The 27,019-nt window shown below is 48.1% G+C and overlaps 2 protein-coding genes and 1 non-coding gene across 8 annotated transcripts in view; 1 reads left to right on the plus strand and 2 right to left on the minus strand.

Annotated features, from left to right (window-relative positions):
• RNF41 (ring finger protein 41) overlaps positions 1-19,372 on the minus strand; it is a 30,450-nt gene extending 11,078 nt beyond the window's left edge. The window contains exons 1-5 of one of the 5 annotated variants that reach the window (XM_050749176.1): positions 19,177-19,372; positions 14,449-14,633; positions 12,509-12,559; positions 11,156-11,211; positions 986-1,098 (exon numbers count right to left, since the gene is read on the minus strand). In XM_050749176.1, coding sequence (XP_050605133.1) covers positions 986-1,075 — 90 coding nt within the window. In that variant the 5' untranslated portion in view covers positions 1,076-1,098; positions 11,156-11,211; positions 12,509-12,559; positions 14,449-14,633; positions 19,177-19,372. Of the gene's footprint in view, positions 1-985; positions 1,099-2,359; positions 2,481-5,416; positions 5,966-11,155; positions 11,212-12,508; positions 12,560-14,448; positions 14,634-19,176 lie in introns of those variants that run through there. The other 4 variants (XM_050749175.1, XM_050749177.1, XM_050749174.1 and 1 more) reach the window with 4 other exon arrangements.
• Positions 3,295-3,398, minus strand: LOC126931827 (U6 spliceosomal RNA). The gene has a single exon (XR_007717942.1). It is a non-coding gene; the product is annotated as a U6 spliceosomal RNA (small nuclear RNA).
• Positions 19,373-19,977: 605 nt separating the features above from the next.
• Positions 19,978-26,956, plus strand: NABP2 (nucleic acid binding protein 2). Of its 2 annotated transcripts, none has more exons than XM_050749191.1 (7): positions 19,978-20,328; positions 22,248-22,349; positions 22,793-22,931; positions 23,045-23,116; positions 23,595-23,676; positions 23,772-23,835; positions 26,124-26,956. In XM_050749191.1, exons 2-7 carry the CDS (start codon positions 22,271-22,273, stop codon positions 26,321-26,323), a joined length of 636 nt encoding a protein of 211 aa, XP_050605148.1. In that variant the 5' UTR covers positions 19,978-20,328; positions 22,248-22,270; the 3' UTR covers positions 26,324-26,956. The 2 variants fall into 2 exon arrangements, with proteins under 2 accessions (XP_050605148.1, XP_050605147.1); XM_050749190.1 differs by lacking the exon at positions 19,978-20,328 and adding an exon at positions 21,708-21,855.
• Positions 26,957-27,019: the final 63 nt, after the last annotated feature.

Below are 27,019 nucleotides of genomic sequence, written 5' to 3' on the forward strand. Positions count from 1 at the left end.
GATCGAGACCATCCTGGCTAACACGGTGAAACCCCGTCTCTACTAAAAATACAAGAAAATTAGCCGGGCGAGGTGGCGGGCACCTGTAGTCCCAGCTACTCGGGAGGCTGAGGCAGGAGAATGGCGTGAACCCAGGGGGGCGGAGCTTGCAGTGAGCCGAGATCACGCTACTGCACTCCAGCCTGGGGCACAGAGCAAGACTCCGTCTCAAAGGCCGGGCGCGGTGGCTCAAGCCTGTAATCCCAGCACTTTGGGAGGCCGAGATGGGCGGATCACGAGGTCAGGAGTTCGAGACCATCCTGGCTAACACGGTGAAACCCCGTCTCTACTAAAAAATACAAAAAACTAGCCGGGCGAGGTGGCGGGCGCCTGTAGTCCCGGCTACTCGGGAGGCTGAGGCAGGAGAATGGCGTAAAAACCCGGGAGGCAGAGCTTGCAGTGAGCTGAGATCCGACCACTGCACTCCAGCCTGGGCGACACAGCGAGACTCCGTCTCAAAAAAAAAAAAAAAAAAAAAAAAAAAAGACTCCGTCTCAAAAAAAAAAAGAAAAGGCCTGCAGGGAGACTGGCTGATTACCTGAAGCACAACGTCATAAAAATGCAGAGAGAACTTATTAGGAGAGTCCAGAAGTTCAATCATGGACAGGAAGATGGAACCTAGTAAGAGTTCCTGTAGAGGAAAGGAAGCTACCCAGCTACTATCACAAGACAGAAACAAGCAGCTGACCATTTTACAGGAGAAATCTTTCAGAGTGACCTTAGAAAAAAATCTGAACCACTGGATCTCTGTGGCATCCACCTCTAGATTGATTCTGGAAAGCCCTATTCTTGTAGTCACCATTACTCCTTTGACCTAAACCTCCATTGGGTGGGGGTAGAGAGAAGAACACAGTGACTTCCCCATGGGTCCTACTGCCCATGAATATTTTCTACTATTTCCACTGCTACCTGTTGCCCTACCAAACCTGCCATCAGACCAACTCACCTGTACTGGCTCCTCCAAGACTCCACTGCAAATAGGGCAGATAAGATCTTCGTCAACATCCCCCTGGAAACGGGTTACATCATACCCCATGTCTCATCACTGAAACCCAGGTCCTGAAAGGACAACAGCAAACAGAGGCCAGTTCAGAAAAAGCCTACAAATATGTGACAAACATAAACTCATTGTCAAGATCCATTCATTTATCCAACAAATATTTATTGGAAGTCTACTATGCAGCAGTCATTTGGCTCGGTGGAAGCTGACTCAAGAAATTTAATTCTAAAGCACAGTGGCTCACACCTGTAATCCCAGCACTTTGGGAGGCCGGGGCAGGTACATAACCTGAGGTCAGGAGTTCAAGACCAGCCTGGCCAACATGATGAAAACCCATCTCTACTAAAAATACAAAAATTAGCTGGGCGTGGTGATGCACATCTGTAATCCCAGCTACTTGGAAGGTTGAGGCACAAGAGTCACTTGAACCCGGGAGGCGGAGGTTGCAGTGAGCCGAGATTACGTCATAGCTCTCTAGCCTAGGTGACACAGTGAGACTCTGTCTTTAAAAAAAAGAAAAGAAATGTAATTCTAATGGGGAAGACATTAAGTAAGCACACATTTAAAATAAAAAGTGATAAATACTCAGAGGAGACACAGGACCTTATGAGGACAAGAGACATGAATACCTAACCCAGGCTGAAAGCAGAGGGTAGTTTTGATAAGTTTTCCAGGACTGGGTGTCACCAGAAATGTGTCCTGTAGGGCAAGAGTTAGCTCAATGTTGGGGGAGCAGGGCATTAGCGTAATCCCAGCACTTTGGGAGGCTGAGGTAGGCGGATTACCTGAGGTTAGGAGTTCGACCTCACATATAAAAGGGCACATAAAATAGCACATCCAAATGCCCAGAAGAGGGCATATGATAGGTTCAGAGAATTTCAAGTGATTCAAGAAAAAGCTGACCTGAGAGGTGGGAGGGAGGGCCTGTCAAGAGACAAGGCTGGAGAGGTAAGCAAGGGCCATGCTGTGAAAAGTCTCTGAGGAGTTTGGACTTTATTCTGAAGGGTATGAGAGAGCCACTGAAGGACTTAAAAAAGAATGTGATAACAGTTCCATTTTAGAATCAGTATGTTAACAGGGGAGAAATGGAAGAACATCTAAGTCAGAGAGTGACAGTGAGTCTGAACTCAGGTGGTGGTGGTGATGGGGATAAAGAAGAAGAAAGGGCCGGGCATGGTGGCTCATGCCTTTAATCCTAGCACTTTGGGAGGCCAAGGCAGATGGATCATGATGTCAAGAGATCAAGACCATCCTGGCCAACATGGTGAAACCCCATCTCTACTAAAAACATAAAAATTAGCCGGGTGTGGTGGTGCGTACCTGTAGTCCCAGCTACTCAGGAGGCTGAGGCAGGAGAATCACTTGAACCCAGGAGGCGGAGGTTGCAATGAGCTGAGATTACACCACTGCATTCTAGCCCGGTGACAGAGCAAGACTCCGTCTCAAAAGAAAAAAAGAAAGAAAAAAAAAAGAGTGAGGTCCAAAAGAGCAAGGACTCAAACAGCAGCGATAGTGCCATGCTCCTTCTTTGGGTTCCCAAAGGTCAAACCCAAAGAAAAGGTAACTAAACAACTGGCCGGGCGCAGTGGCTCATGCCTGTAATCCCAGCACTTTGGGAAGCCGAGGCAGGTAGAGCACGAGGTCAGGAGATAGAGACCATCCTGGCTAACATGGTGAAACCGGTCTCTACTAAAAATACAAAAAATTAGCCGGGCGTGGTGGCAGGTGCTTACAGTCCCAGCTGCTTGGGAGGCTGCGGCAGGAGAATGGCGGGAACCCAGGAGGCGGAGCTTGCAGTGAGTGGAGATGGTACCACTGCACTTCAGCCTGTGCGACAGGGTAAGACTCCGTCTCAAAAAAAAAAGTTGTCAAGGGGTTGGAGAACTTACAGGAGGGAAGACAACTGTCGAAAGTTACAAACAGACAAATCAGCTACAGAAAACAAAGAATTGCTGGGATGTGGGACGGTGGATACCACAGTAAAGCAGTTCCATGGAGCTGGGAGTTGTGGAGGGTAGTTTTAGGGTAGCACTGAAAGTGAAGCCAGACTTCAGTGACACAAAGTGAACAAGAGGTGAGTTGGAGAGACAGGGACCAAAGACACACTCTGTCAAAAGCTTGATTTTTTGGTGGGTGAGCATTCTCAAGGAGTTTATTTGGGCAGACTCAGGGTAAGGGTCCTGTACCTAGAAGAAGCTGCTGGCCCTCGTGGTGGTAAAGTGTTGGCTTGTGATAGGACCTTGTGTGGCCGCAGGAAAAATATGGAACACTTCACAAATTTTCATGTCATCCTTGCACAGGGGCCCTACTAATCTCTTTATCATTCCAATTTTAGTATATGTGATGCTGAAGCCAGCACTCAAAAGCCTAATTTCAAAGGAAGGGAAATTGAACTAGCTAGAGGGGGAAAGGAAACTGAGGAAGTGGGTTGTGTGGGGGTGTTCTTCCTTATGGTGAGAAAGGCTTAAGTGTCTTTATGTACCGAGAGGAAAGTACAGGGGAAGAGGGAAAGATAAAGACAGGAGAGAATCTGGTCACTGAGGTAGCAGTAGGGAGATACGGAATTACCTTAAACAAAAACGACATAATTCTAAAGCAGGAAGGAAGGGAAAATGGTAAACAGAGGTCAGAGGTCCAGAGACAGGTTTTCAAAAAATCATACTGATAAACTTGTAAAAATCGGGCCGGGAGCAGTGGCTCATGCCTCTAATCCCAGCACTTTGAGAGGCTGAGGCTGGCGGATCACCTGAGGTCAGGAGTTCAAGACCAGCCTGGCCAACATTGTGAAACCCTGTCTCTATTAAAAATACAAAAATTAGCCAGGAGTGGTGCCACGTGCCTGAAATCCCAGCTACTTGGGAGGCTGAGACAGGAGAATCACTTGAACTCAGAAGGCGGAAGTTGCAGTAAGCCAAGATTGCACCACTGCACTGCAGCCTGGGAGACAGAGTGAGACTCTGACTCAAAAAACAACAACAGCTGGGTGCAGTGGCTCACGCCTATAATCCCAACACTTTGGGAGGCTGAGGTAGGCAGATTACCTGAGGTTGGGAGTTCAAAACCAGCCTGGCCAACATGGAGAAACCCTGCCTCTACTAAAATTACAAAATTAGCCAGGTGTGGTGGCACATGCCTATAATCCCAGCTATTCGGGAGGCTGAGACAGGAGAACTGATTGAACCCGGGAGGCGAAGGTTGCAGTGAGCCGAGATCATGCCATTGCACTCCAGCCTGGGCAACAAGAGTGAAATTCTGTCTCTGTTTTTTTTTGTTTTTGTTTTTGTTTTTTGAGACGGAGTCTCGCTCTGTCGCCCAGGCTGGAGTGCAGTGGCGCGATCTCGGCTCACTGCAAGCTCCGCCTCCTGGGTTTACGCCATTCTCCTGCCTCAGCCTCCTGAGTAGCTGGGACTACAGGCGCCTGCCACCGCGCCCGGCTAATTTTTTGTATTTTTAGTAGAGACAGGGTTTCACCGTGGTCTCGATCTCCTGACCTTGTGATCCGCCCGCCTTGGCCTCCCAAAGTGCTGGGATTACAGGCGTGAGCCACCGCGCCCGGCCGAAATTCTGTCTCAAAAAAAAAAAAAAAGGCCAGGCGCAGTGGTTCATGCCTGTACTCCCAGCACTTCGGGAGGCTGAGGCGGGCGGATTACCTCAGGTCAGGAGTTTGAGACCAGCCTGGCCAACATGATGAAATCCCATCTCTACTAAAAATACCAAAATTAGCCGGGCGTGGTGGCACATGCCTGTAATCCCAGCTACTCAGGAGATTGAGGCAGGAGAATTGCTTGAGCCTGGGAGGCGGAAGTTTCAGTGAGCTGAGATCCAGCCACTGCACTCCAGCCTGGCCAGATCTCAGTCTCGACAGAGCGAGACTCTGTTTAAAAAAAAAAAAAAGATAAAACAGGGTGCCTACAGTTCTACATGTGGACTGATCAATATGGACACAACTTTTCTTCGCTACTTAAATTAATGCAACCTCAGACTGCTTAGCGCTATTGTAGATGACAGCTACTGCTACTTTCATAGTCCAAACAAATGCAAAGGGCTGGGAAGAAGGGAAAGGGGCAAGATAAAAGGTCAAGAGGAGGAGTTGGCTGAGATAGCTACTACCTGAGAGCAAAAATATCCCCAAATATCCACAATTTATCCATTAAACTGCTGACTTTATAATATTTACCTCAATGAAATAAATTGCAATTTATCTATAATAACTATAAAATTAATCAGAGAAAAAAAATCCTTGCTGCCCTTAAAATGCACCAGGTATGGAAAAATTCCAAGATATACTGTTAAGAGAAAAAAGCTAAGATACAGAATAGTATATGTAAAGTACACTACCACAAATACGAAAAACAACATGTAGGTGTGTATGCTTACATGTGCATGGAACTCTCCAGAAGGATAAACAGAAAACTGCCAACAGTGTTTGCTGCTAAAGAGGAGGTACAAAGAAACAAGGATGGGAGGTACAAAGAAACAAGGATAGGAGGGAATTTTTAATTTCTCTAATTATCCCTTTATACCTTTGAAAAAGGTTTTCTCTGTGTGTGTGTGTGTGTTTGCTATTCAAATTAGTAAATAAATCTATAATTACACTAAACTGTGAAAGACAGACTTAAGGTTAAAACAAAAAATAAGAATATCCACTCAGGCCAGGTGTGGTAGCTCACGCCTGTAATCCCAGCACTTTGGGAGGCCAAGGCAGGTGGATCACCTGAGGTCAGGAGTTCAAGACCAGTTTGACCAAGATGGTGAAACCCCATCTGTACTAAAAATACAAAAATTAGCTGGGCATGGTGGTGGGCACCTGTAATCCCAGCTACTCGAGAGGCTGAGGCAGGAGAATTGCTTGAACCCAAAAGGCAGAGGTTGCAGTGAGCCAAGATCGTGTCATTGCACTCCAGCCTGGGTGACAGAGCGAGACTTCGTCTCCAAAAAAAAAAAAAAAAAAAAGAATATCTACTTTATGTTTTATACACTATACATGTCATATGTCATATAACATACAAATATAACATGTCATGTACTGACACACATATAACATGTCTGGGAAAAAAATGTACTCTTGCCAGAAAATGTTGATCAAATTAACTCATAACAAAAACCACAAACTGTCCTCAAAAAGCATATACCTTTCTACCTAGCAATCTTACTTCCAGGAACTTATCCTAAGGAAATAAACGAGGGTGCGGGCCAGGCGTGGTGGCTCACGCCTGTAATCCCAGCACTTTGGGAGGCCAAGGCGGGCGGATCATGAGGTCAGGAGATCGAGACCATCCTGGCAAACACAGTGAAACCCTGTCTCTACTAAAAAACTACAAAAAATTAGCTGGGCATAGTGGCGGGCGCCTATAGTCCCAGCTACTCGGGAGGCTGAGGCAGGAGAATGGTGTAAATGCGGGAGGCAGAGCTTGTAGCGAGCAGAGATCACGCCACTGCACTCCAGCCTGGGCGACAGAGGGAGACTCCCTCAAAAAAAAAAAAAAAAAAAAGCCGGGCGCGGTGGCTCACGCCTGTAATCCCAGCACTTTGGGAGGCCAAGGCGGGCGGATCATGAGGTCAGGAGATCGAGACCATCCTGGCAAACACAGTGAAACCCCGTGTCTATTAAAAAAATACAAAAAATTAGCCGGGAGTGGTGGCGGGCGCCTAGAGTCCCAGCTACTCGGGAGGCTGAGGCAAGAGAATGGCGTGAACCTGGGAGGCGGAGCTTGCAGTGAGCCGAGATCAGGCCACTGCACTCCAGCCCGGGCGACAGAGTGAGACTCCGTCTCAAAAATAAATAAATAAATAAATAAAATAAACAAGGGTGCAAAAAGAATTGTAATAAACTGCTTAAGCATTGTCATAGCAAAAAATCTATCCAGTAGAATTCCTTACATCCATAAAATGCAACATCATGTCAAATTAACATGACCTAGATATATTTATTTCATATTATTTATTTAAACTATTTGTGCTGGGTACAGTGGCTCACACCTATAATCCCAGCACTTTGGGGGGCCAAGGTAGGAAGATCACTTGAGAACAGAAGCTTGAGGCTACAGTGAGCCGATTGCACCACTCTACTCCAGCCTGGGTGACAAAGTGAGATCCTGTCTCTAAATAAATTGTTTTAATATATTTATTACATAGAAATAAAAATAATTTATTTATATTTATAGATATCATCTATGCTATCATGCTATTTTTTTTAAGAGACAGGGTCTTATTCTGTTGCCCAGGCTGGAGTACAATGATACAATCACAGCTCACTGTAGCCTTGATTCTACATATATAATTAAATAATAATGAAGCCAGCATTTATTGAGCATTACTATACGGCAGACAGTATTTTAAACATTTTTTGCCAATTAACTCATCTAATCCTTACAACAGCTCTAGAAGGTTGGGACTATAATTATTCACATTTTACAGATGAGTAACAGAGGTGCAAAGGTTAAAAAGCTTTTCCAGAATCATACAGCTAATAAGTGGTAGAGCCAGATCCAAACCCAGACAGACTGGCTGCAAAGCCGAAGCTTTTAACCACTTGGCTAAATTGCCTCTCAAACTGAAATACACAAGTGGCAGAAAGAGTATGTATAGTATAGACCCATTTTAATAAAAATAACTTGGCTGGGTGCAGGGACTCAAGCTTGTAATACCAGCATTTTGGGAGGCTGAGGCAGGTGGATCACCTGAGGTCAGGAGTTCGAGATCAGCCTGGCCAACATGGTGAAACACCATCTGTACTAAAAATACAAAAAAATTAGCTGGGTGTGGTGGCATGCACCTGCAATCCCAGCTACTTGGGAGGCTGAGGCAGGAGAATCACTTGCACTTAGGAGGCAGAGGTTGCAGTGAGCCACGATCATGCCACTGCACTCTAGCCTGGGTAACAGAGGGAGACTCTGTCTCAAAAATAAACAAAACAAAAACAAAACAAACAAACAAAAAAACTTAACAAAAGAAAATAAATGTAGCGTACACATTTTAAAAATCTAGGGCCGGGGCTGGGTGTGGTGGCTTACACCTATAATCCCAGCACATTGGGAGGCCAAGGCGGGAGGGTCACCTGAAGTCAGGAGTCCAAGACCAGCCTGGCCAACACAGTGAAACCCCATCTCTACTAAAAATACAAAAATTACCCTGGCGTGGTGGCAGGCACTTGTAATCCCAGCTACTCGGGAGGCTGAGGCAGGAGAATTGCTTGAACCAGGGAGGCGGGGGTTGCAGTGAGCTGAGATCCTGCCATTGTATTCCAACCTATGGGGGACAAGACTGAGACTTCGTCTCAAAAAAAACAAAAAAAACAAAAAAAACCCTTAGGGCCTGCTGTGGTGGCTCACGCCTGTAATACTAGCACTTTGAGAGGCTGAGGCGGGCGGATCACAAAGTCAAGAGTTCGAGACCAGCCTGGCCAACATCGTGAAACCCCATCTCTACTAAAAAAAAAAAAAAAAAATTAGCTGGGCATGGTGGCACGCACCTGTAGTCCCAGCTACTTAGGAGGCTGAGGCAGGAGAACTGCTTGAACTCGGGGGGTGGAGGTTGCAGTGAGCCGAGATTGCACCACTGCACTCCAGCCTGGGCAACAGAGCGAGACTCCATCTCAAAAAAGAAAAAAAAAGAGAAAAAAATATAGGACCAGACGCGGTGGCTCATGCCTGTAATCCCAGCACTTTGGGAGGCCAAAGGGGACAGATCACCTGAGGTTGGGCGTTCAAGGCCAGCCTGACCAACATGATGAAATCCCATCTCTACTAAAAATACTAAAATTAGCCTGGCGTGGTGGCACATGCCTGTAATCTCAGCTACTCGGGAGGCTGAGGCAGGAGAATTGCTTGAACCCGGGAGGCAGAGGTTGTGGTAAGCGGAGATCGTGCCACTGCACTCCAGCCTGGGCCACAAGAATGAAACTCCGTCTCAAGAAAAAAAAAAAAAAAAAAAAGGGCCAGGCACGGTGTCTCACGTCTGTAATCCCAGCACTCTGGGAGGCTGAGGTGGGCGGATCACGAGGTCAGGAGATCAAGACCACAATGGCTAACACAGTGAAACCCCGTCTCTACTAAAAAAGATACAAAAAATTAGCCAGGCGTAGTGGCGGGTGCCTGTAGTCCCAGCTACTCAAGAGGCTGAGGTAGAAGAATGGCGTGAACCTGGGAGGCGGGGCTTGCAGTGAGCTGAGATTGTGCCACTGCACTCCAGCCTGGGCAACAGAGCAAGACTCCACTTCAAAAAAAAAAAATCCAGATGTAGGCTGGATGAGGTGGTGCATGCCTGTAATCCTAGCACTTTGGGAGGCCAAGGTGGGTGGATCACCTGAGGTCAGGAGTTCGAGACTGGTCTGACCAACATGGTGAAACCCCATCTCTACTAAATATAAAAAGTTAGCTGGGTGTGGTGGCGCATGTCTGTAATCTCAACTACTTGGGAGGCTAAGGCAGGAGAATCGCTTGAACCTGGGAGGTGGAGGTTGCAGTGAGCCGAGATAGCACCACTGCACTCCAGTCTGGGCAACAAGAGCAAAATTCCATCTCAAAAAAAAAAAAAAAAGAAAAAAAAAAAATCTAGATGCGGAGATTACACTTTCAATCTAGGTCACATATTTCCACAAGATTTAATTTTTTTTTTTTTTTTTTTTGAGACAGGATCTCGCTCTATCACCCAGGCTGGAATGCAGTGGTACCATCACAGCTCACTGTAGTCTTGACCTTGGAGGCTCAAGCAATTCTCCTGACTCAGTCTCCTGAGTCACTAGGACCACAGGTGCTGCCAACCACACCCAGCTAATTTATTATATTTAGTAGAGACAAGGTTTCACTGTGTTGCACAGGCTAGTCTGGAACTCCTGGGTGGGAGGATTGCTTGAACGCAGGAGGTTGAGGCATCAGTGAGCCATGCTGGTGCTGGCTGGGTGACAGAGTGAGACCCTGTCTCTGGAAATAAAACAGTTATCCTTGGTGTAAGGAGCAACAATTAAAATAACATTAATCTAGGCCAGGCCCGGTGGTTCATGCCTGTAATCCTAGCACTTTGGGAGGCCGAGGCGGGCAGATCATTTGAGGTCAGGCGTTCAAGACCAGCCTGGCCAACATGGTGAAACCCCATCTCTACTAAAAACACAAAAATTAGCCAGGCATAGTGGTGGGCACCTGTAATCCCCGCTACTCAGGAGGCTAAGGCAGGAGAACTGCTTGAACCCAGGAGGCGGAGGATGCAGTGAGTCGAGATCGGGCCATTACACTCCAGCCTGGGTGACAGAGTGAGACTCTGTCTCAAAAACAAAACAAAAAAATTAAACTCTTCTCCTTGTTGCTATAAGGTAATGTAGAAAATAGGCCTAGAGGCCGGGCACGGTGGCTCACGCCTGTAATCCCAGCACTTTGGGAGGCCGAGGCGGGTGGATCACGAGGTCAGGAGATCAAGACCATCCTGGTTAACACGGTGAAACCCCGTCTCTACTAAAAATACAAAAAATTAGCCGGGCGTGGTGGCGGGTGCCTGTAGTCCCAGCTACTTGGGAGGCTGAGGCAGGAGAATGGCGGGAACCTGGGAGGTAGAGGCTGCAGTGAGCCAAGATCAAGCCACTGTACTCCAGACTGGATGACAGAGAGAGACTGTCTCCAGAAAAAAAAAAGAAAGAAAGAAAGAAAGAAAATAGGCCTAGAGCTTGTACTATGTTTCATTGAATATTTTTTCTTTTTTTTTTTTTTTTTTTTAAAAGACAGGATCTCATTCTGTCATCCAGGCTGGAGTGCAGTGCCACAATCATGGCTCACTGCCACCTCAATCTCCCAGGCTCAAACGACCCTCCCAACTCAGCCTCTTGAGTAGCAGGGACTACAGGTGTGTGCCACCATACCAGCTGGTGTATATATATATATTTTTAATAGAGATGGGTCTCACCAAGTTGCCCAGGCTGGTCTTGAATTACTGGGCTCAAGCGATCCTCCCACCTCAGCCTCCCAAAAGTACTGGGATTATAGACGTGAGCTACTGTGTCCAGCCGTCTTTTCATTTTAAAGCAATGCTAATAATATTGTCTTGAGGAGGAACACAAATTCTGAAAATTTTTCTTAATGGGATTTCAGGAGATCCCATGTCCCCCAAAATAAACAGAAAAGAACTTGCCTGAGTTGGTGCAGAGATGGCCACAGAGTATGGGAACCCACCAGCCAAATTAGGAGCTGTAAGGTTCCCATCATAAAGTCAGTATTTTCAAACCTGCAGAGATGCTAAACAATGTTATTCCTAAATCTAAACCCCTCTTTGTCTTTCTGGAGGTTCTGCTTTATTCACCTTTTTATAACTGTACCCTTTCAGGGATGTGGCCTTAAGAATTAAGGGGAAATTTAGATTTCTAATCTGGTTAGGGTATTTCCTATTTGTCATCTATGGGAAACCAATGTTGACATGGTTATACGCAACCTTGGAAGTCAGCTCTAGACTAGGCTGCCTTGCACTGTCCCCAGGCAGACAATCTCAATCTATCAGGTTAGGTTTACTTGACTATTCCTTCTAATCTCTGGGATTCTTGACACTGCAGTGGGTTGTCATAAGGAAAGGTTATCATTCCAGGGGGGATGCCTCAAAATAATTCAGCTGCTCACTGCCCTGGGGCAGTAGCCCTTAGTAAACCTGAAATCACAGGGACCTCAAGAGTCATAGCCAGTGACCACAGCCACTGGAAGCGGTTTCCTGGATATTGTCCTTGGGTGTAGGATAGGAAAAGGCCTTAGGAGGTTTTACTCAAACCTGGGGAGCTGAATTGAAGTACCACTGAAGTGTCCCTTGAGGCCTTACAAGAGTTCTGCCAACCTCCCTTATCTGACCATACTAAACCCAAAATGAAAACTGCACTTCCAGTCTCCTATTCCATAGGCCAAATCCAAAACAGGTAACTATGCTACTTTACCTCCTCAGTGTTATACTGGGATATCTCTTTATTCCCGGTCAGCATTATAATAGAATAATTTTTATGAAGGAATGCAAGAGCCTTATCAGACCCCTTTCTATGCCCTTTTAACTTACTGCTGTGGTTGTTTTCTCTGGTCTCCCACTAGAGAAAGCTAGGAATTCACATTTTTCCTAAAGGACATTTATCCACACTTATTCAGGATTTCTTGAACCCATAAGCATAGATGAAACCATGCACATTCATTCATGCACACATGCTTAGAGAACCATTAGAGAAGTCACTCTAACCCATGATTTACATTTTGGGTAGCTGGGCATGCTGCCATCAATTTTGTGGCAAAAACATAAGGGCAAAAGTCAGGTATAAGTATGCAGTCTCCCATCTACCATTCTCTCTCCTCTATGCCCTGAATACAACAAAGGTGCAGAGGTCTGAGGATTCTCCAGCTCTGATCACTACAATTAAACACATAGAGAAAGGGCCCCAGAACCTGCCCTGATCTAAGGAAACAGATGACTCCTAGAAACTTCAATGTGGTCAAAAAATTAGCTGGCAAAGGATCTCACAGGTGTCTCTAAAACATTTCATCATATCTCCCTGTGTCCCAGTGAATAGTTCTGGAAAAAAAAAAAAAACTGTGTTAGGAATCCAGAAACCCGAGTCCTAGTTCTAGCTTTATCACTAACCAAATGTATGACCTTGGACAACTTATTTGGCCTCTCTGGGCCTCAGTTCCCTACATGAAATGAAGCATCCTGGGCTACGTAAGTTCTAAGGTGCTCTATAAGTTCTATGATTCTAAGATTCTAAGATTGAGCATATAAAACAAAAATAGGCCGGACTGGTGGCTCACGCCTGTAATCCTAGCACTTTGGGAGGCCGAGGCAGGTGGATCATGAGATCAAGAGATTGAGACCATCCTGGCCAACATGGTGAAACCCTGTCTCTAATAAAAACACAAGAAATTAGCTGGGTGTGATGGCATGTGCCTGTAGTCCCAGCTACTTGGGAGGCTGAGGCAGGAGAATCACTTGAACCCAGGAGGTAGAAACTGCAGTGAGCTGAGATTGCACTACTGCACTCCAGCCTGGCGACAGAGCAAGACTCCATCTCAAAAAAAAAAAAAGAAAAAAAAGATAAATTAATGGGGCCGGGCACGGTGGCTCACGCCTGTAATCCCCATACTTTGGGAGGCCGAGGCGGGTGGATCATGAGGTCAGGAGATCAAGACCATCCTGGCTAACATGGTGAAACCCTGTCTCTACTTAAAAAAAAAAACAAAAAATTAGCTGGGCGTGGTGGCGGGCGCCTGTAGTCCCAGCTACTTGGGAGGCTGAGGCAGGAGAATGATGTGAACCCAGGTGGCGGAGCTTGCAGTGAGCAGAGACCATGCGCCACTGCACTCCAGCCAGGGCGGCAGAGCGAGACTCTGTCTCAAAAAAAAAAAAAAAAAGATAAATTAATGGGTAATTATGTTATAAAAGGTATCCTGGCTCTAACACTAACTGACCTTGCTCTCTCCAAGCAGCTCTTGACTTTTTATGTGAACGGAAGAGATCTTTTTCACTTAAGCAACAGAACCCTTAGACTGAAATCACTTCCCCTCTTCGGAACTCAGTTTCCTTACTTGTGAGATGAGTGGTTCTAAGGTTCTGTCTAATTCCAGAATGCCGTGGATCATATTGAATTAACCACATGGGGATTTTAAAATTAGGTCTCTTTAGTTTTAATTTATTCAATTTACAAAATAATCCAGAAGGCATATAATTCTTCAAGAACTCATCTAATGTCTAAAAAGAGGCCTGCCAGGCATTAAAGGCCAGCAATGACCTCCCAGTTGGTCAGCAGCTCCAAGCACTATTTGTGTGGTTACCCCAAATTTCAGCATCCTAAATACATAATCTCCTTATCAATAGAGACATAAAGAAGAAATACGTGGCCGGGCGCAGTGGCTTATACCTATAATCTCAGCACTTTGGGAGGCCAAGGTAGTCGGATCACCTGAAGTCAGGAGTTCGAGACCAGCCTGACCAACGTGGTAAAACCCCATCTCTACTAAAAACACAAAAATTAGCCATAATCCCAGCTATTTGGGAGGGTGAGGCAGGAGAACTGCTTGAACCCAGGAGGTGAAGGTTGCAGTGAGCTGAGATTGTGCCACTGCACTCCAGCCTAGGTGACAGAGCAAGACTCTGTCTCAAAAAAAAAAAAAAAAAAAGAAGAAGAAACACATAATCCTTGTCCTCAAACTAAGGTATAGGCTTGAGCCCAATGAGTACATAGGAAAAAAACACATAAACGTATTAAGCAAATACTTAACAAGTAAAAGTTAATAATTAATGTAAGTTGTAAAATATACAGAAAAGAACAAATGGTACAGATTAATCACAGAAAGCTTTCTGCAGAAAGAAGTTTTAAGAACTGGGCTTTCAAGGGCAGAAGGAATCCCAAGTGACAGAGAAGAGGGTTAAGGCCTGGAATGGGATTCTGAATCAAAGCTCTTTACCTTTCAAGTGTTGGGGGGCAGGTTCCCTGTTCACAAGGCTCCAACCCCCTGATGCCTCCACTCAGTGCCACTGAAGAGATTCTCCCAGTAACCCATCTTGTTGGCTATTCTCCGACTGAGTCTTCCTTCCCAGTGACAAGCTCCATCACCCAGGGGATGAATGTGATGTCACAATCAGGAGTACTCTAGTAATAGAAACAAGGAAGAGAAAGGAGAGTCAGGAGAACTACCTCCACTTGGCAAGGAGACTGGACAGATGGATCTGGCAGTTGGTTGGAGAGGATGAGACAACTCCATTAAACACTAAGTTTTCAGTGCTAGGCAAGTAAGACTACCTTCTAAGGAGGGAGCTCACCAGCTAAGGAAGCACACACACAGGGTCCAGTAGATTGGAACATAGTTGGGAAGAGGAAAGAAAAGGACAAGAGGAAAAGCAGAGAAGAGGAGTTGTTGGAGATTTACGATTCTTTTATTCAGTGCACATAACTACCAGTAATAACGATTCCAAATCTGTGACTACAAAACGCACAGGTCCGGCTGGGTGCGATGGCTCACGCCTGGAATCCCAGCATTTTGGGAGGCCGAGGAGGGTGGATCACCTGAGGTCAGGAGTTCGAGATGAGCCTGGCCAACACAGCAAAACCCCATCTCTACTAAAAATATAAAAATTAGCCAGGCGTGGTGGTGGGTGCCTGTAATCCCAGCTACTCAGAAAGCTGAGGCAGGGAGAACTGCTTGAATTCGGGAGGCGAAGGTTGCAGTGAGCTGAGATCGTGCCATTGCACTCCAGCCTAGGCGACACAGCAAGACTCCAACTCAAAACACACACACACACACACACACACACACACACAAATGCATAGATCCATAATACGTGTACAGGATGATGCTTTAATGCAGAGGTCCCCAAATCCCCAGATGGACCAGTACCAGACTGTGGCCTATTAGGAACCGGGTTGTACAAAAGGAGGTGAGCAGGAAACAAGCAAGCACTGAGGCCTGAGCTCCATCTCCTGTCAGATCATCAGCAGCATTTGATTCTCATAGAAGCACGAACCCTATTGTGAACTGCACATGCGAAGGATCTAGGTTGCCCACTCCCTATGAGAATCTAATGCCTGATGATCTGAGGTGGAAGAGTTTCATCCCAAAACCATCCCCTCGCCTACCATCTGTAGAAAACCTGTCTTTCACAAAAAGGCTGGGGACTGCTGCTTTTATGTTTCCGAAGTGCATTCACATACATTATTATTATTATTTTGAGACAGAGTCTCACTCTGTCACCTAGGCTGGAGTGCAATGGTGCGATCTTGGCTCACTGCAGCCTCCGCTTCCCGAGCCAAGTGATTCTCCTACCTCGGCCTCCAGAGTAGCTGGCATTACAGGCGCCCACCACCATGCCCGGCTAATTTTTGTATTTTTAGTAGAGATGGGGTTTCACCACGTTGGCCAGGCTGGTCTCAAACTCCTGACCTCAGGTGATACACCTGCCTCAGCCTCCCAAAATGCTGGGATTACAGGTGTGAGCCACTGCACCCGGCCCACATAAATTATTATTTTTATTATTATTTTTTGAGACAGGGTCTTGCTCTATTGCCCAGGCTGGAGTACAGTGGCATGATCATAGCTCACTACAGCCTTGCCTTCCCAGGCTCCAGCAATCCTCCCACCTCAGTCTCCCAAATAGTTGGGACCACAGGCACACACTAGCACGCCTGACTAATTTTTGTATTTTTGGTAGACACGGGGTTTGGACACGTTGCCCAGGCTGGTCTTTAACTCCTGGGCAGGCACCAGCAATCCTCCAACCTCAGCCTCCCAAAGTGCTGGGATTACAGGCACCAGCCACTGCGCCCACCCATAAATGTACACATTTAAACAAGTCAAGTAACCCTGCTGTAGTTTTTCTGTTTCTTCAACTGTCAAGTAGAGAAAAATGAGACCTGCCTCATATGTTAATATAACGTATATATAATATATAGAAGTATTATATATATTTTATATATACATATATTTTTTTTGAGACAGAGTGTTGCTCTGTCGCTAGGCTGGAGTACAGTGGCATGATCTCAGCTTACTGCAACCTCTGCCTCCTGGGTTCAAGCGATTCTCCTGCCTCAGCCTCCCAAGTAGCTGGGACTACAGGTGTGCGCCATCATGCCAAGCTAGTTTTTGTATTTTTAGTAGAGACGGGGTTACACCATGTTGGCCAGGATGGTCTCGATCTCCTGACTTTGTGATCCGCCCACCTGGGCCTCCCAAAGTGCTGGGATTACAGGCGTGAGCCACCATGCCTGGCCTATTTTTTTTTTTTTTTTTTTTTTTTTTGAGATGGAGTCTTGCTCTGTCGCCCAGGATAGAGTGCAGTGACACGATCTCCTCAGCTCATGCCAACCTCCACCTCCCAGGTTCAAACAATTCTCCTGCCTCAGCCTCCTGAGTAGCTGGGATCACAGACACGTGTCACTATGCCAGGCTAAGTTTTATACTTTAGTAGAGGCGGGGTTTCAACACGTTGGTCAGGCTGGTCTCAGATTGGCCTCATGTGATCCGTCACGTTTGGCCTCCCAAAGTGCTGGGGTTACAGGCGTAAGCCACTGTGCCCGGCCTAATATAAGGTGTCTATATGTGTGTATGTGTATACACGTATAAACACATGCACACCTCTTATACATACTGTCCTGCAAATCAAATGAAATAAATATGAAAGGAGGCTGGACGCAGTGGCTCACATCCGTAATCCCAGCGCTTTGGGAGGCCGAGGTGGGTGGATCACTTGAGTCCAAGAGTTTGAGACCAGCCTGGGCAACATAGTGAAACCTTGTCTCTACAAAAAAAACAAAAATTAGCCGGGCATGGTGGCATGAGTGCCTGTAGTCCCGGCTTCTGAGGAGGCTGAAGCAGGAAGATCAACTGAGCCCAGGAAGCAGAGACTGCAGTGAGCAGAGATTGCAGCACTGCACATTAGCCTGGGTGACAGAGTGAGACCCGGTCTCAAAAATAAATAAATAAATAAATGAATATGAAAGGATACTAAATACTGTTATCCTAAAGTAAGATTATTTGTAGCAACAGAATACAAAATAAGGCCAGGTGCAGTGGCTCATGCCTGTAATCCTAGCACTTTGGGAGGCCGAGGTGGACTGATCACCTAAGGTCAGGGTTTTTTTTTTGGGGCGGAGGGAACTGTGGGGAGACAGAGTCTCGCTCTGTTGCCCAGGCTGGAGTGCAACAGCGCAATCTCAGCTCACTGCAACCTCTGCCTCCCGGGTTCAAGCAATTCTCCTGCCTCAGCTTCCCAAGTAGCTGGGACTACAGGCGCACACAGCCATGCCCAGCTAATTTTTTATATTTTTAGTAGAGACGGAGTTTCACTGTGTTGCCCAGGCTGGTCTCGAACTCTTGAGCTCAGGCAATCTGCCCGCCTCGGCCTCCCAAAGTACTAGGATTACAGGTGTGTGCCACCGTGCCAGGCTGAGGTCAGGGGTTTGAGACCAGCCTGGCAACATGGTGAAACCCCATCTCTACTAAAAATACAAAAAATTAGCCAGGCATGGTGGCAGGTGCCTGTAATCCCAGCTATTCAGGAGGCTGAGGCAGGAGAATTGCTTGAATCCAGAAGGAGGTTGCAGCGAGCCGAGATTGTGCCACTGCACTCCAGCCTGTGTGATAAGAGTGAGACTCCGTCTTAAAAATATATATATAACGCAAAATAAATTTAGAGTACTGAGAGTCGGAGAGGAAATGCTTGAAAGAAGCTTGTTCCTTCTTTTTACTAGCAGGTAGGCCTAGCCACAGGTCGGTCGGCTGGACATGCAAGGTAGTAACACTGCATCACTCACATTCTCTACCACTAGTCCACTCCATTCTTATTTGGGGCAAAACTATCAGCCAACGACACTATCAGCCTCTCGCCCTATTGTGAGACTCTAAAACCCCTCTATAGAAAAGGGTAACACTATCACGGGCCAGTCCCTAAGAACAGTGGCCTCATTAACAACCCCACTTGCTATTAGGTGAAATGAAGTTTCTGAATAGGGAAGCAGTTTGTCAATCCCTCAAGCAAAACGCCCTCACCCCTCCTGGCTTTCTGCTCTGCCTCTGGCCCCCTCCTCCCCACTCCCCAATTTCCCAAAGTCCTGAGTTAGGGAAGGCCTTCCAGTGTGTGGTGTGTGAAACCTGTCAGAGAGCCAGGCTGCAAACCAAGCGCACGGATGTGAAGAATGTGAGATTCCTTCATGGAGGGCTGGGAGGGGGTGAGGAGTGGGGAAGGAATGAGAGGACAAGGCTGCCAAAGACAAGGCATGGGAGAGGAGCCAAGCTATGGCGCTTGGAGGGCGGGGGTTTAGGTTCCACCGCCCCTGCCCAGGCTGGCCCCCGGAATGCTCCCTTCCTCCGCTTCTGGCCCGTCAATCATTGCCCATTTAAACACCACGCTGTTCCCCCAGGTCCGCGGCTGCGGGTCCTCCAGCTAGCTCTGGCCGCTCCCGCACTTCTCAAAGCTCCCCTATTCCAACGGACCTTCCCCAACAGCCCAATCTCCAGGGCCCCCTTCTCACCTCCCGACTCCTCGCCCGTGCTGCTTCCCTGCCCACATTTTTATCTCTACCACCATCCCTCCTTCTGAACCCCAGTATTTCAGCCCCCCGCCCCAATACCCCTGGGACATCACCTCCTCCCCTCCCACACCCTCTTTTAGGTGGAAGATCGCGCAGGCGCAGTACGCACCGCCCTGGAAGCGGCCTGGAGTCTCCGCAACCTGACCCAGTCGGAGCTGAGGCCGCAGCGGCCACAGTAGTGCCCTGGTGCCGGGTCCTAGCCTCTCCCGGGTAGGGAAGGGAAAGGGGAAGGAGGGGAAAGAAGACTCCGACCACTCGTCGCCTTCTCAGACGGATCCTTTGTCCCGCCCACCGCTGCTACGCAACCCGGCGGAAGCTCGTCACCAAACCCCGCCTCTTTGTTTAACTCAGCCCCTACACTACCAGCCACGAGCGGCCTACCAGGAGGGACGAAGGCTGGCCAGGCCTCCACTCTAGACCGGAAGTCTAGTCTAGAGTCTATATAGGCCTAGCCAGCACTATATAGTCCTTTGGGAGGGAGAACTCTGTGTTCTTCCCGACAAGAACGTGTGGGCCTGGCCGGCCACGCTTCGCTTTGGAGGGGTGCAGGTGACTTGTGTCTTAGAGCTGACGCAGATTGGTGCGAGATCATTGCGGAGAGGCAGACCTGCAGCGTGACCTGCTGCGGGTCCGGCCCCTCTCCCTTTTCCAGAGACCTGGTCAGCATCCTAGAGCTTCGTAACAAGGCGGCCGCGGGGTGGGGAGTGAGGGAGTCTGACCGCAAAGCTTAGATCTGGGGTGCTCAATGGGTTGTCTGCCTCTCTCCCAGGCGCTCTCCTGCCGTATCCACGATGGCTCCTCGAACACTTGTGGAGTTCCCTGAAACACCTAAGAGGAAGGAAGGAAGGGAGAAAAAATTTCCGTCTTCCTGAGTTGGGGTTTGATTTCCTTAGCTTACACACTGTGGTGTTGGGGATGTGGGCGGTAGAGAATCTGGGATCCAAGGGAAGTCAGTGTGGAGCCTAAAGAGCTCCATGAGAAGATAGGGGATTAATTAAACAAACCAAGGCATTACAATTACATGACTTCCTAGGCTAATCTGGTATCAAATAGTATGGTATTTATTGTGGACATTGGCTAAGTAAATGCTAATGCACATTAATACACGCATACACACACACACATATCTTTATGTAATTTGTTTATACACAACAATACAGAGCTAGCTACCTTTTGTGGACAATTTGACAGGTCCCGAAAGGAACTAAAGTTTCAGGCCTCCTTTCTGCCGTCCTCTAGAGGGACTCTGCGATCAAGTAAGGTAAGAGTAGTATGGCCGGGCGCGGTGGTTCACGCCTTTAATCCCAACACTTTGGGAGGCCGAGGCGGGTGGATCGTGAGGTCAGGAGTTTGAGACCAGGCTGGCCAACATGGTGAAACCCCGTCTCTACTAAAAATACAAAAAAAGTAGCCGGGCGTAGTGGCAGGTGCCTGTAATCCCAGCTACTAGGGAGGCTAACACAGGAGAATCGCTTGAATGCGGGAGGCAGAGGTTGCAGTGAGCCGAGATCGCACCACTGCACTCCAGCCTGGGCGACAGAGCAAGACTCCTTTGCGGGCAGGTGCAAGGGCTCACGCCTGTAATCCTAGCACTTTGGGAGGACGAGGTGGGCGGATCGCTTGAGGAGTCTGAGACCAGCCTGGGAAACATGGCAAAACTCTGTCTCTACAAAAAAAAAAAAAAATATATATATATATATATATGTATATATATACACACACACAAAAATTAGCCGAGGATGGTAGTGTGAACCTGTAGTACCAGCCACTACGGAGGCTGTGGTGGGAGGATCGCTTGAGCCAGGGAGGCAGAGGTTGCAGTGAGCCAAGATTGCACCACTACACTCCAACCTGGGTTACACAGGGAGACTCTGTTTCAAAAAAAAAAAAAAAAAAAGAGGGCCTAACAAATGTTTCCCTCTATGCCGCAGGTTCCATCTCTTCCAAGAAGGGTGAGCCTGCCTTTTGTCTCTGGTATAAATGCCACTTTTCCCAGAGACCTTGACCAAGCTGGATAGTGCCTTAAAGATAAGAACCTCAAATCAGGAACAAAGATAAGGGTTAGAGCAATAAAAAGGGAGGAAACCGTGTGTGCCTACTGTGTGCAAGGCACTTTTTTAAATATAACTTCCGTTTTCTCGTAAGATGGAATTACATATTTTTTGTCTTTTTTTCCCCTTTTTGTGGCGAATGGGGTCTCGCTATATTTCCTAGGCAGGTCTGGAACTCCTGGACTCATGCTATCCTCCAGCCTATGCCTCCCTACTTGCTGGGATTACAGGCGTGAACCACCGCGCCTAGCGGAATTGGAATTACATATGTTTAAATAGTCGAGAAAGGAAGTGAAGCATTGAGCCAGGATTCAAACTTTTGTCCGCCAGATTCCGAAGCCCTTGCTCCTTTTCCCATTGTGTCACTCTTAGAGCCTAACAAACGCCTTAGAGCCTAAGTGCATTCTCCCCAGCCAAGTTAAGAATTAGGGCCCTGTGCGCCCTCTAGTGGTGGATCTTTCCCCCTGCAGAGCCAACGATCTCCAAGGTTCCTTTAATACCTGAAATTCGCCCCCTTCGCGGCGCACGAGTCTCTGATCCCGATTGGCTGGGCAGGGCAGGCGGCGGGACGCAGGGCGCGCCCGGGCGGTGCTGATTGGCCGGAGGAGGCCAGCCGGGGGAAACTTCCGGGAATGGCCGCACTCCCGCGTTCCACCGGGCAGCATCCGGCGGCAGCGGAGCCTGTGGCTCCCCCTGCGGGCTGCTCAGCGGCGTGCACAGTCCTGCCGGCTGGCTGGGTGGGTGGTGGGCGGCGGGCAGGGGAGGGCATGGAGCGAGTCCCGGGTTGTCGAGATGAGGGTTCGGGAAGGTCTGGCCAGTAAGATTCTACTCCCTGGCTCTGCACCGGGTTCCCTACTCCTGTCTCCGTCGGCTCCGCCACTTCAGGGCTTGAGACTAAAAGAGCATCCCGGCAGGGGGCCTTCCAGCCCCAAAGCAGCCTGTCCAGAGACCCCCAAATTCTGATCTTGAAGTTGGAGGCCTCCGGGGATGTTCTTTTTAAATCTTTTAGAAGCGTTAGAGGGGTTGAGGCTGCCTGACCCCGGCCTAATGGGGTAGGTAGGCCTTGGGAAGTGGAGCATGGGGGCAAAGGATTCAAGCATTGAGCCTTCATCCCTTATTCCCCATCCAGTGGGGTGCCGAGGCTCGGGCAGCATGACGACGGAGACCTTTGTGAAGGATATCAAGCCTGGGCTCAAGAATCTGAACCTCATCTTCATTGTGCTGGAGACAGGTGTCTATACTGGGGTGGCGGGTTCCCGGGATTGGGGTGGGGGGCAGGAGGGGAAGAACGCTATCTGCTTTCTTAACTTGCTATGGGGATGGCGAGTCAAGCTGCAAGACACTCCTCACTCCCAATCTCTCTCTTCGACCCTGGGACAGAAAGTTGCAGTCAGGTATAGGGTAGATAGAACTCTTTCCAGATCTAGACCTCCTGTGCCACGCGGGCCTCTTTCCACTCAGGGCCCTCTCCATGGTGCTGGCCCCTGAACTCCCACCTCCACCCCCAGCACCACCCCTTCCACAATCCCAACCCCTTATGCCCCAGGGATTTGGCCTTTCCCCTGCTTGTACACCTTTTCCCTCATTCCACCAATATCTACATCTCATCCTTCTGACAGCTACCACCCCATTTATTTGACCATCCTCCCACCTCGATTTATCTGTTCTGTTCAGGCCGAGTGACCAAGACAAAGGACGGGCATGAGGTTCGGACCTGCAAAGTGGCGGACAAAACAGGCAGCATCAATATCTCTGTCTGGGACGATGTCGGCAATCTGATCCAGCCTGGGGACATTATCCGGCTCACCAAAGGGTAAGCCAGCTGGTGACTTCTGGCCTTCCAAAGGCACCAACAATCAAGAGTGGGGTTAACAGTCCCTATAACACTTCTGAGTACTCTGAATTTTGCTTTTTTTGCTCCCGTAGGTACGCTTCAGTTTTCAAAGGTTGTCTGACGCTATATACTGGCCGTGGGGGTGATCTGCAGAAGATTGGAGAGTAAGTGCCATCTTGGGGATTGGGACGAAGAAGCACCAGGGCAAAGGGGTTTGCAAGGAGGCAGCATAGGGTGTGTACTCCAAGCCTTATTTCTGGACTTTCTCTGTTGTTGTTGTTGTTGAGAAACAGTCTCTGTCGCCCAGGCTGGAGTGCAGTGGCATGATCCCGGCTCACGGTAGCCTTGACCTCCCAGGGTCAGGTGATCCTCCCACGTCAGCCTCCCAAGTAGCTGAGACTACAGGCGTGCTTCACCACACCCAGCTAATATTTTTGTATTTTTTTATAGAGACGGGGTTTCGCCATGTTGCCCAGGCTGGTCCCAAACTTGTGGGCTAAAGCGATCCTCCCGCTTCTGCCTCCCAAAGTGCTAGGATTACAGATGTGAGTGACCACGTCCAACCTATCGGGACTTTTCTGAGGCCTCCAGCAGTGGCCCAGAGGATGAATCCAAGGCTTTAGCTACTTTCTCCCCTTGCAGATTCTGTATGGTTTATTCTGAGGTTCCTAACTTCAGTGAGCCAAATCCAGAGTACAGCACCCAGCAGACACCCAACAAGGCGGTGAGTCCTGTGGCCACAATGGTGGGAAAAGAGGGCAGATCAAGACAAGAAGCATGGGAGGGAACAGGATCTGAATACGTAATCTGTGCCTTCAGGTGCAGAACGACAGCAACCCTTCAGCTTCCCAGCCTACCACTGGACCCTCTGCTGCTTCTCCAGGTAAATTTGTTCCCTTCCATCCACTGGTCCTCCTAACTCTCCCACTCTGCTCAGCCTAGAAAGATGCATTTCCCTCATTCCTTTTCCAAAGCTCTCTTTTCTCGGTATATCCTCCTTCACCCAATTCTTCCAGACCCCTTTTTTTTTTTTTTTTTTTTTTGAGACTAAGTCTCGCTCTTGTCGACCAGGCTGGAGTGCAATGGCGCAATCTCAGCTTACTGCAACCTCCGCCTCAAGTGATTCTCCTGCCTCAGCCTCCCAAGTAGCTGGGATTACAGGCACCTGCCACCATGGCCAGCTAATTTTTTTTTTTAAGATGGAGTCTATGTAACCCAGGCTGGAGTGCAATTACGTGACCTTGGCTCACTGCAACCTCTGCCTCCTGGGTTCAAGCAATTCTCCTGCCTCAGCCTCCTGAGTAGCTGGGATTACAGGCACCTGCCATCATGCCTGGCTAATTTTTGTAGAGACAGGGTTTCACCATGATGGCCAGGCTGGTTTTGAACTCCTGACCTCAGGTGATCTGCCTGCCTTGGCTGGGAAAAAAAAAGTGCTGGGATTACAGGCATGAGCACCACACCCAGCCATGGGCTGCAGATATCTTAGTCCAGTGGAGCAGCAGGGTTCAGTAGAGATATGGTTTAAGAACCACTGGGTTGGCCGGGCACAGTGGCTCACGCCTGTAATCCCAGCACTTTGGGAGGCCAAGGCAGGCAGATCACCTGAGGTCAGGAGTTCAAGACCAGCCATGGCCAACATGGCGAAACCCCATCTCTATTAAAAATACAAAAATTAGCCAGATGTGGTGGCAGGAGCCTGTAATCCCAGCTACTTGGGAGGCTGAGGCAGGAGAACAGCTTGAACCTGGGAAGTGGAGGTTGCAGTGAGCTGAGATCATGCCACTGCATTCCAGCCTGGGCAACAGTGAGACTGTTTCTCAAAAAAAAAAAAAAAAGAACCACTAGGCTATAACTTCCATGCTATTTAGGGTTCATAGTGCCCTACTGTATGCAAGAAGCAAGCCTATGCCTTCATGTAACAAATGTTTCTAGAGCACCTTCTATTTGCCACAGAATAAAACACACTACCTGCCTTTAGGGGCTTGTGGTTTATACAGGAGAGAGATAATGATTATAATACGCCATGGTTAAGTTCAATGATAGTGGTATGTCCAGAATTATGAGAGCTCAAAGAAATCATCCCACACACCTGGCTTCAGTCAAACATTGAAAATTTAAGCCAGATGCAGTGGTACACACCCATCGTCCTAGCTACTTGGGAGGCTGAGGCAGGAGCATTGCTTGAGCAAGGAGTTTGAGGCTGCAGTGAGCTATGATCACACCACTGCACTAAGCCTGGGTGACAAAGTGAGACCTCATCTCTAAAACAGTAAAAATTTAAAAATAAAAACTTATATACACAAAAATGTGACTTGTTATTATCTTTGATGGGTAAGATTAATAAAAGTAATTATTAAAAGTAAATAATCTTTTCACTTATGCTTATCTGTATTTTCTAAAATGAACATTATCATTATGGGACACACATACACACCTTTTTTTTTAAGTGCCTCATATTTTAACGCAGAGACTTCAGGCCCTTCCCCTTGCCATGCTTCTCCAGTTTTATAATCACTTTTGGTAAAAGGGCTTTTTTGTTGTTGTTGTTGTTTAATTCAGATGGAGTCTCGCACTGTCGCCAGGGCTGGAGTGCAATGGCGCAATCTTGGCTCACTGCAACCTCCACCTCCCAGGTTTAGGCGACTCTCCTGCCTCAGCCTCCTGAGTAGCTGGGATTACAGGCGCCCGCCAGCACATCCAGCTAAATTTTTGTATTTTCAGTAGAGACGGGGTTTCACTATGTTGGCCAGGCTGGTCTCGAATGCCTGACCGCGTGATCCACCCACCTCGGCCTCCCAAAGTACTGAGATTACAGGCGTGAGCCACCGCGCCTGACCCAGTAAAGGGGCATTTTTGTCAGAGATCCTTGAGCCTAGAACTAAACAGCTAATTCTAGGTCTGATTCCCAATAATAGTGAGATAAATACGAGAGAAAAATATTATCATACCGAGGTTCATGTAGCAACTTCCCAAATGATCGTGTGAGTCTTCTCTGGAGCTCCGTTCATATTTGCAGCCCACAGTCTTTTGCATTTGGTCGAATTGGCATTAAGACGCAGTTGTGCATGGTGAAGACTGTGCCACTCTTTGGGGCATGGAGGCAGGCCTTGAGATGGACCCCTCTCCTATGTTAACTAATTCCTTTGTTTCTTCTCCTCCCACAACTAGCCTCTGAGAGCCAGAATGGGAATGGACTGAGTGCCCCAACAGGTCCTGGTGGTGGCCCACATCCCCCTCATACTCCCTCCCACCCGCCCAGCACCCGAATCACTCGAAGCCAGCCCAACCACACACCTGCAGGCCCACCTGGCCCTTCCAGCAACCCTGTTAGTAACGGCAAAGAAACCCGGAGGAGCAGCAAAAGATAGCATGACATTCTTTCTTCCTGCCACCAACCACATCCCAAGTGTCTCCTGGAGAGCAAGATAGCCTTCCACTGGCTGGCTGGTGTAGCAGTGTTTTAGCCACTGAACTTCAGTGGAGGGGTGGTGAGCAGTGTTCTTATCCACCCTAATCTCATACTCCCTCGTTGTCCAGCTGAACTAGCTGTCCCCTGGGAGTCAGGACCCTCTGCCTGCTCTCTTTCCTCTTTAGAAATGGCAGTTACTGGCTGGGCGCGGTGGCTCACGCCTGTAATCCCAGCACTTTGGGAGGCCGAGGTGGGCGGATCACCTGAGGTCGGGAGTTCGAGACCAGCCTGACCAACATGGAGAAACCCCATCTCTAGTAAAAGTACAAAATTAGCCAGGCATGGTGGTGTATGCCTGTAATCCCAGCTACTCGGGAGGCTGAGGCAGGAGACTCGCTTGAACCCGGGAGGCGGAGGTTGTGGTGAGCCAAAATTGCACCATTGCACTCCAGCCTGGGCAACAAGAGAGAAATTCCCATCTCAAAAAAAAAAAGAAAAGAAAGAAAGAAATGGCAGCTACCATCTGTTTCTTCTGTGTGAGACATGGGAGTCTAACTGAAATCTCTCCTTCCTAATAAATGTTACCACTCTACTCTGTGTTGGACTCCTTTACTTTTTGTGGGAAAAGGAAGAGGTTAGCAACTAGGCATTTGGG

Source organism: Macaca thibetana, chromosome 11, assembly GCF_024542745.1.
Source record: "Macaca thibetana thibetana isolate TM-01 chromosome 11, ASM2454274v1, whole genome shotgun sequence".
NCBI classification, from domain to species: domain Eukaryota; kingdom Metazoa; phylum Chordata; class Mammalia; order Primates; family Cercopithecidae; genus Macaca; species Macaca thibetana.

What these genes read in the sequence shown, in the direction of transcription:
- NABP2 (XM_050749191.1), top strand. Translation starts at nt 22,271, where the DNA reads ATGACGACGGAGACCTTTGTGAAGGATATCAAGCCTGGGCTCAAGAAT. An exon ending in GATCTGCAGAAGATTGGAGA is followed by an intron (nt 23,117 to 23,594) that starts GTAAGTGCCATC and finishes CTCCCCTTGCAG; the next exon opens with ATTCTGTATGGTTTATTCTG. An exon ending in AGCAGACACCCAACAAGGCG is followed by an intron (nt 23,677 to 23,771) that starts GTGAGTCCTGTG and finishes CTGTGCCTTCAG; the next exon opens with GTGCAGAACGACAGCAACCC.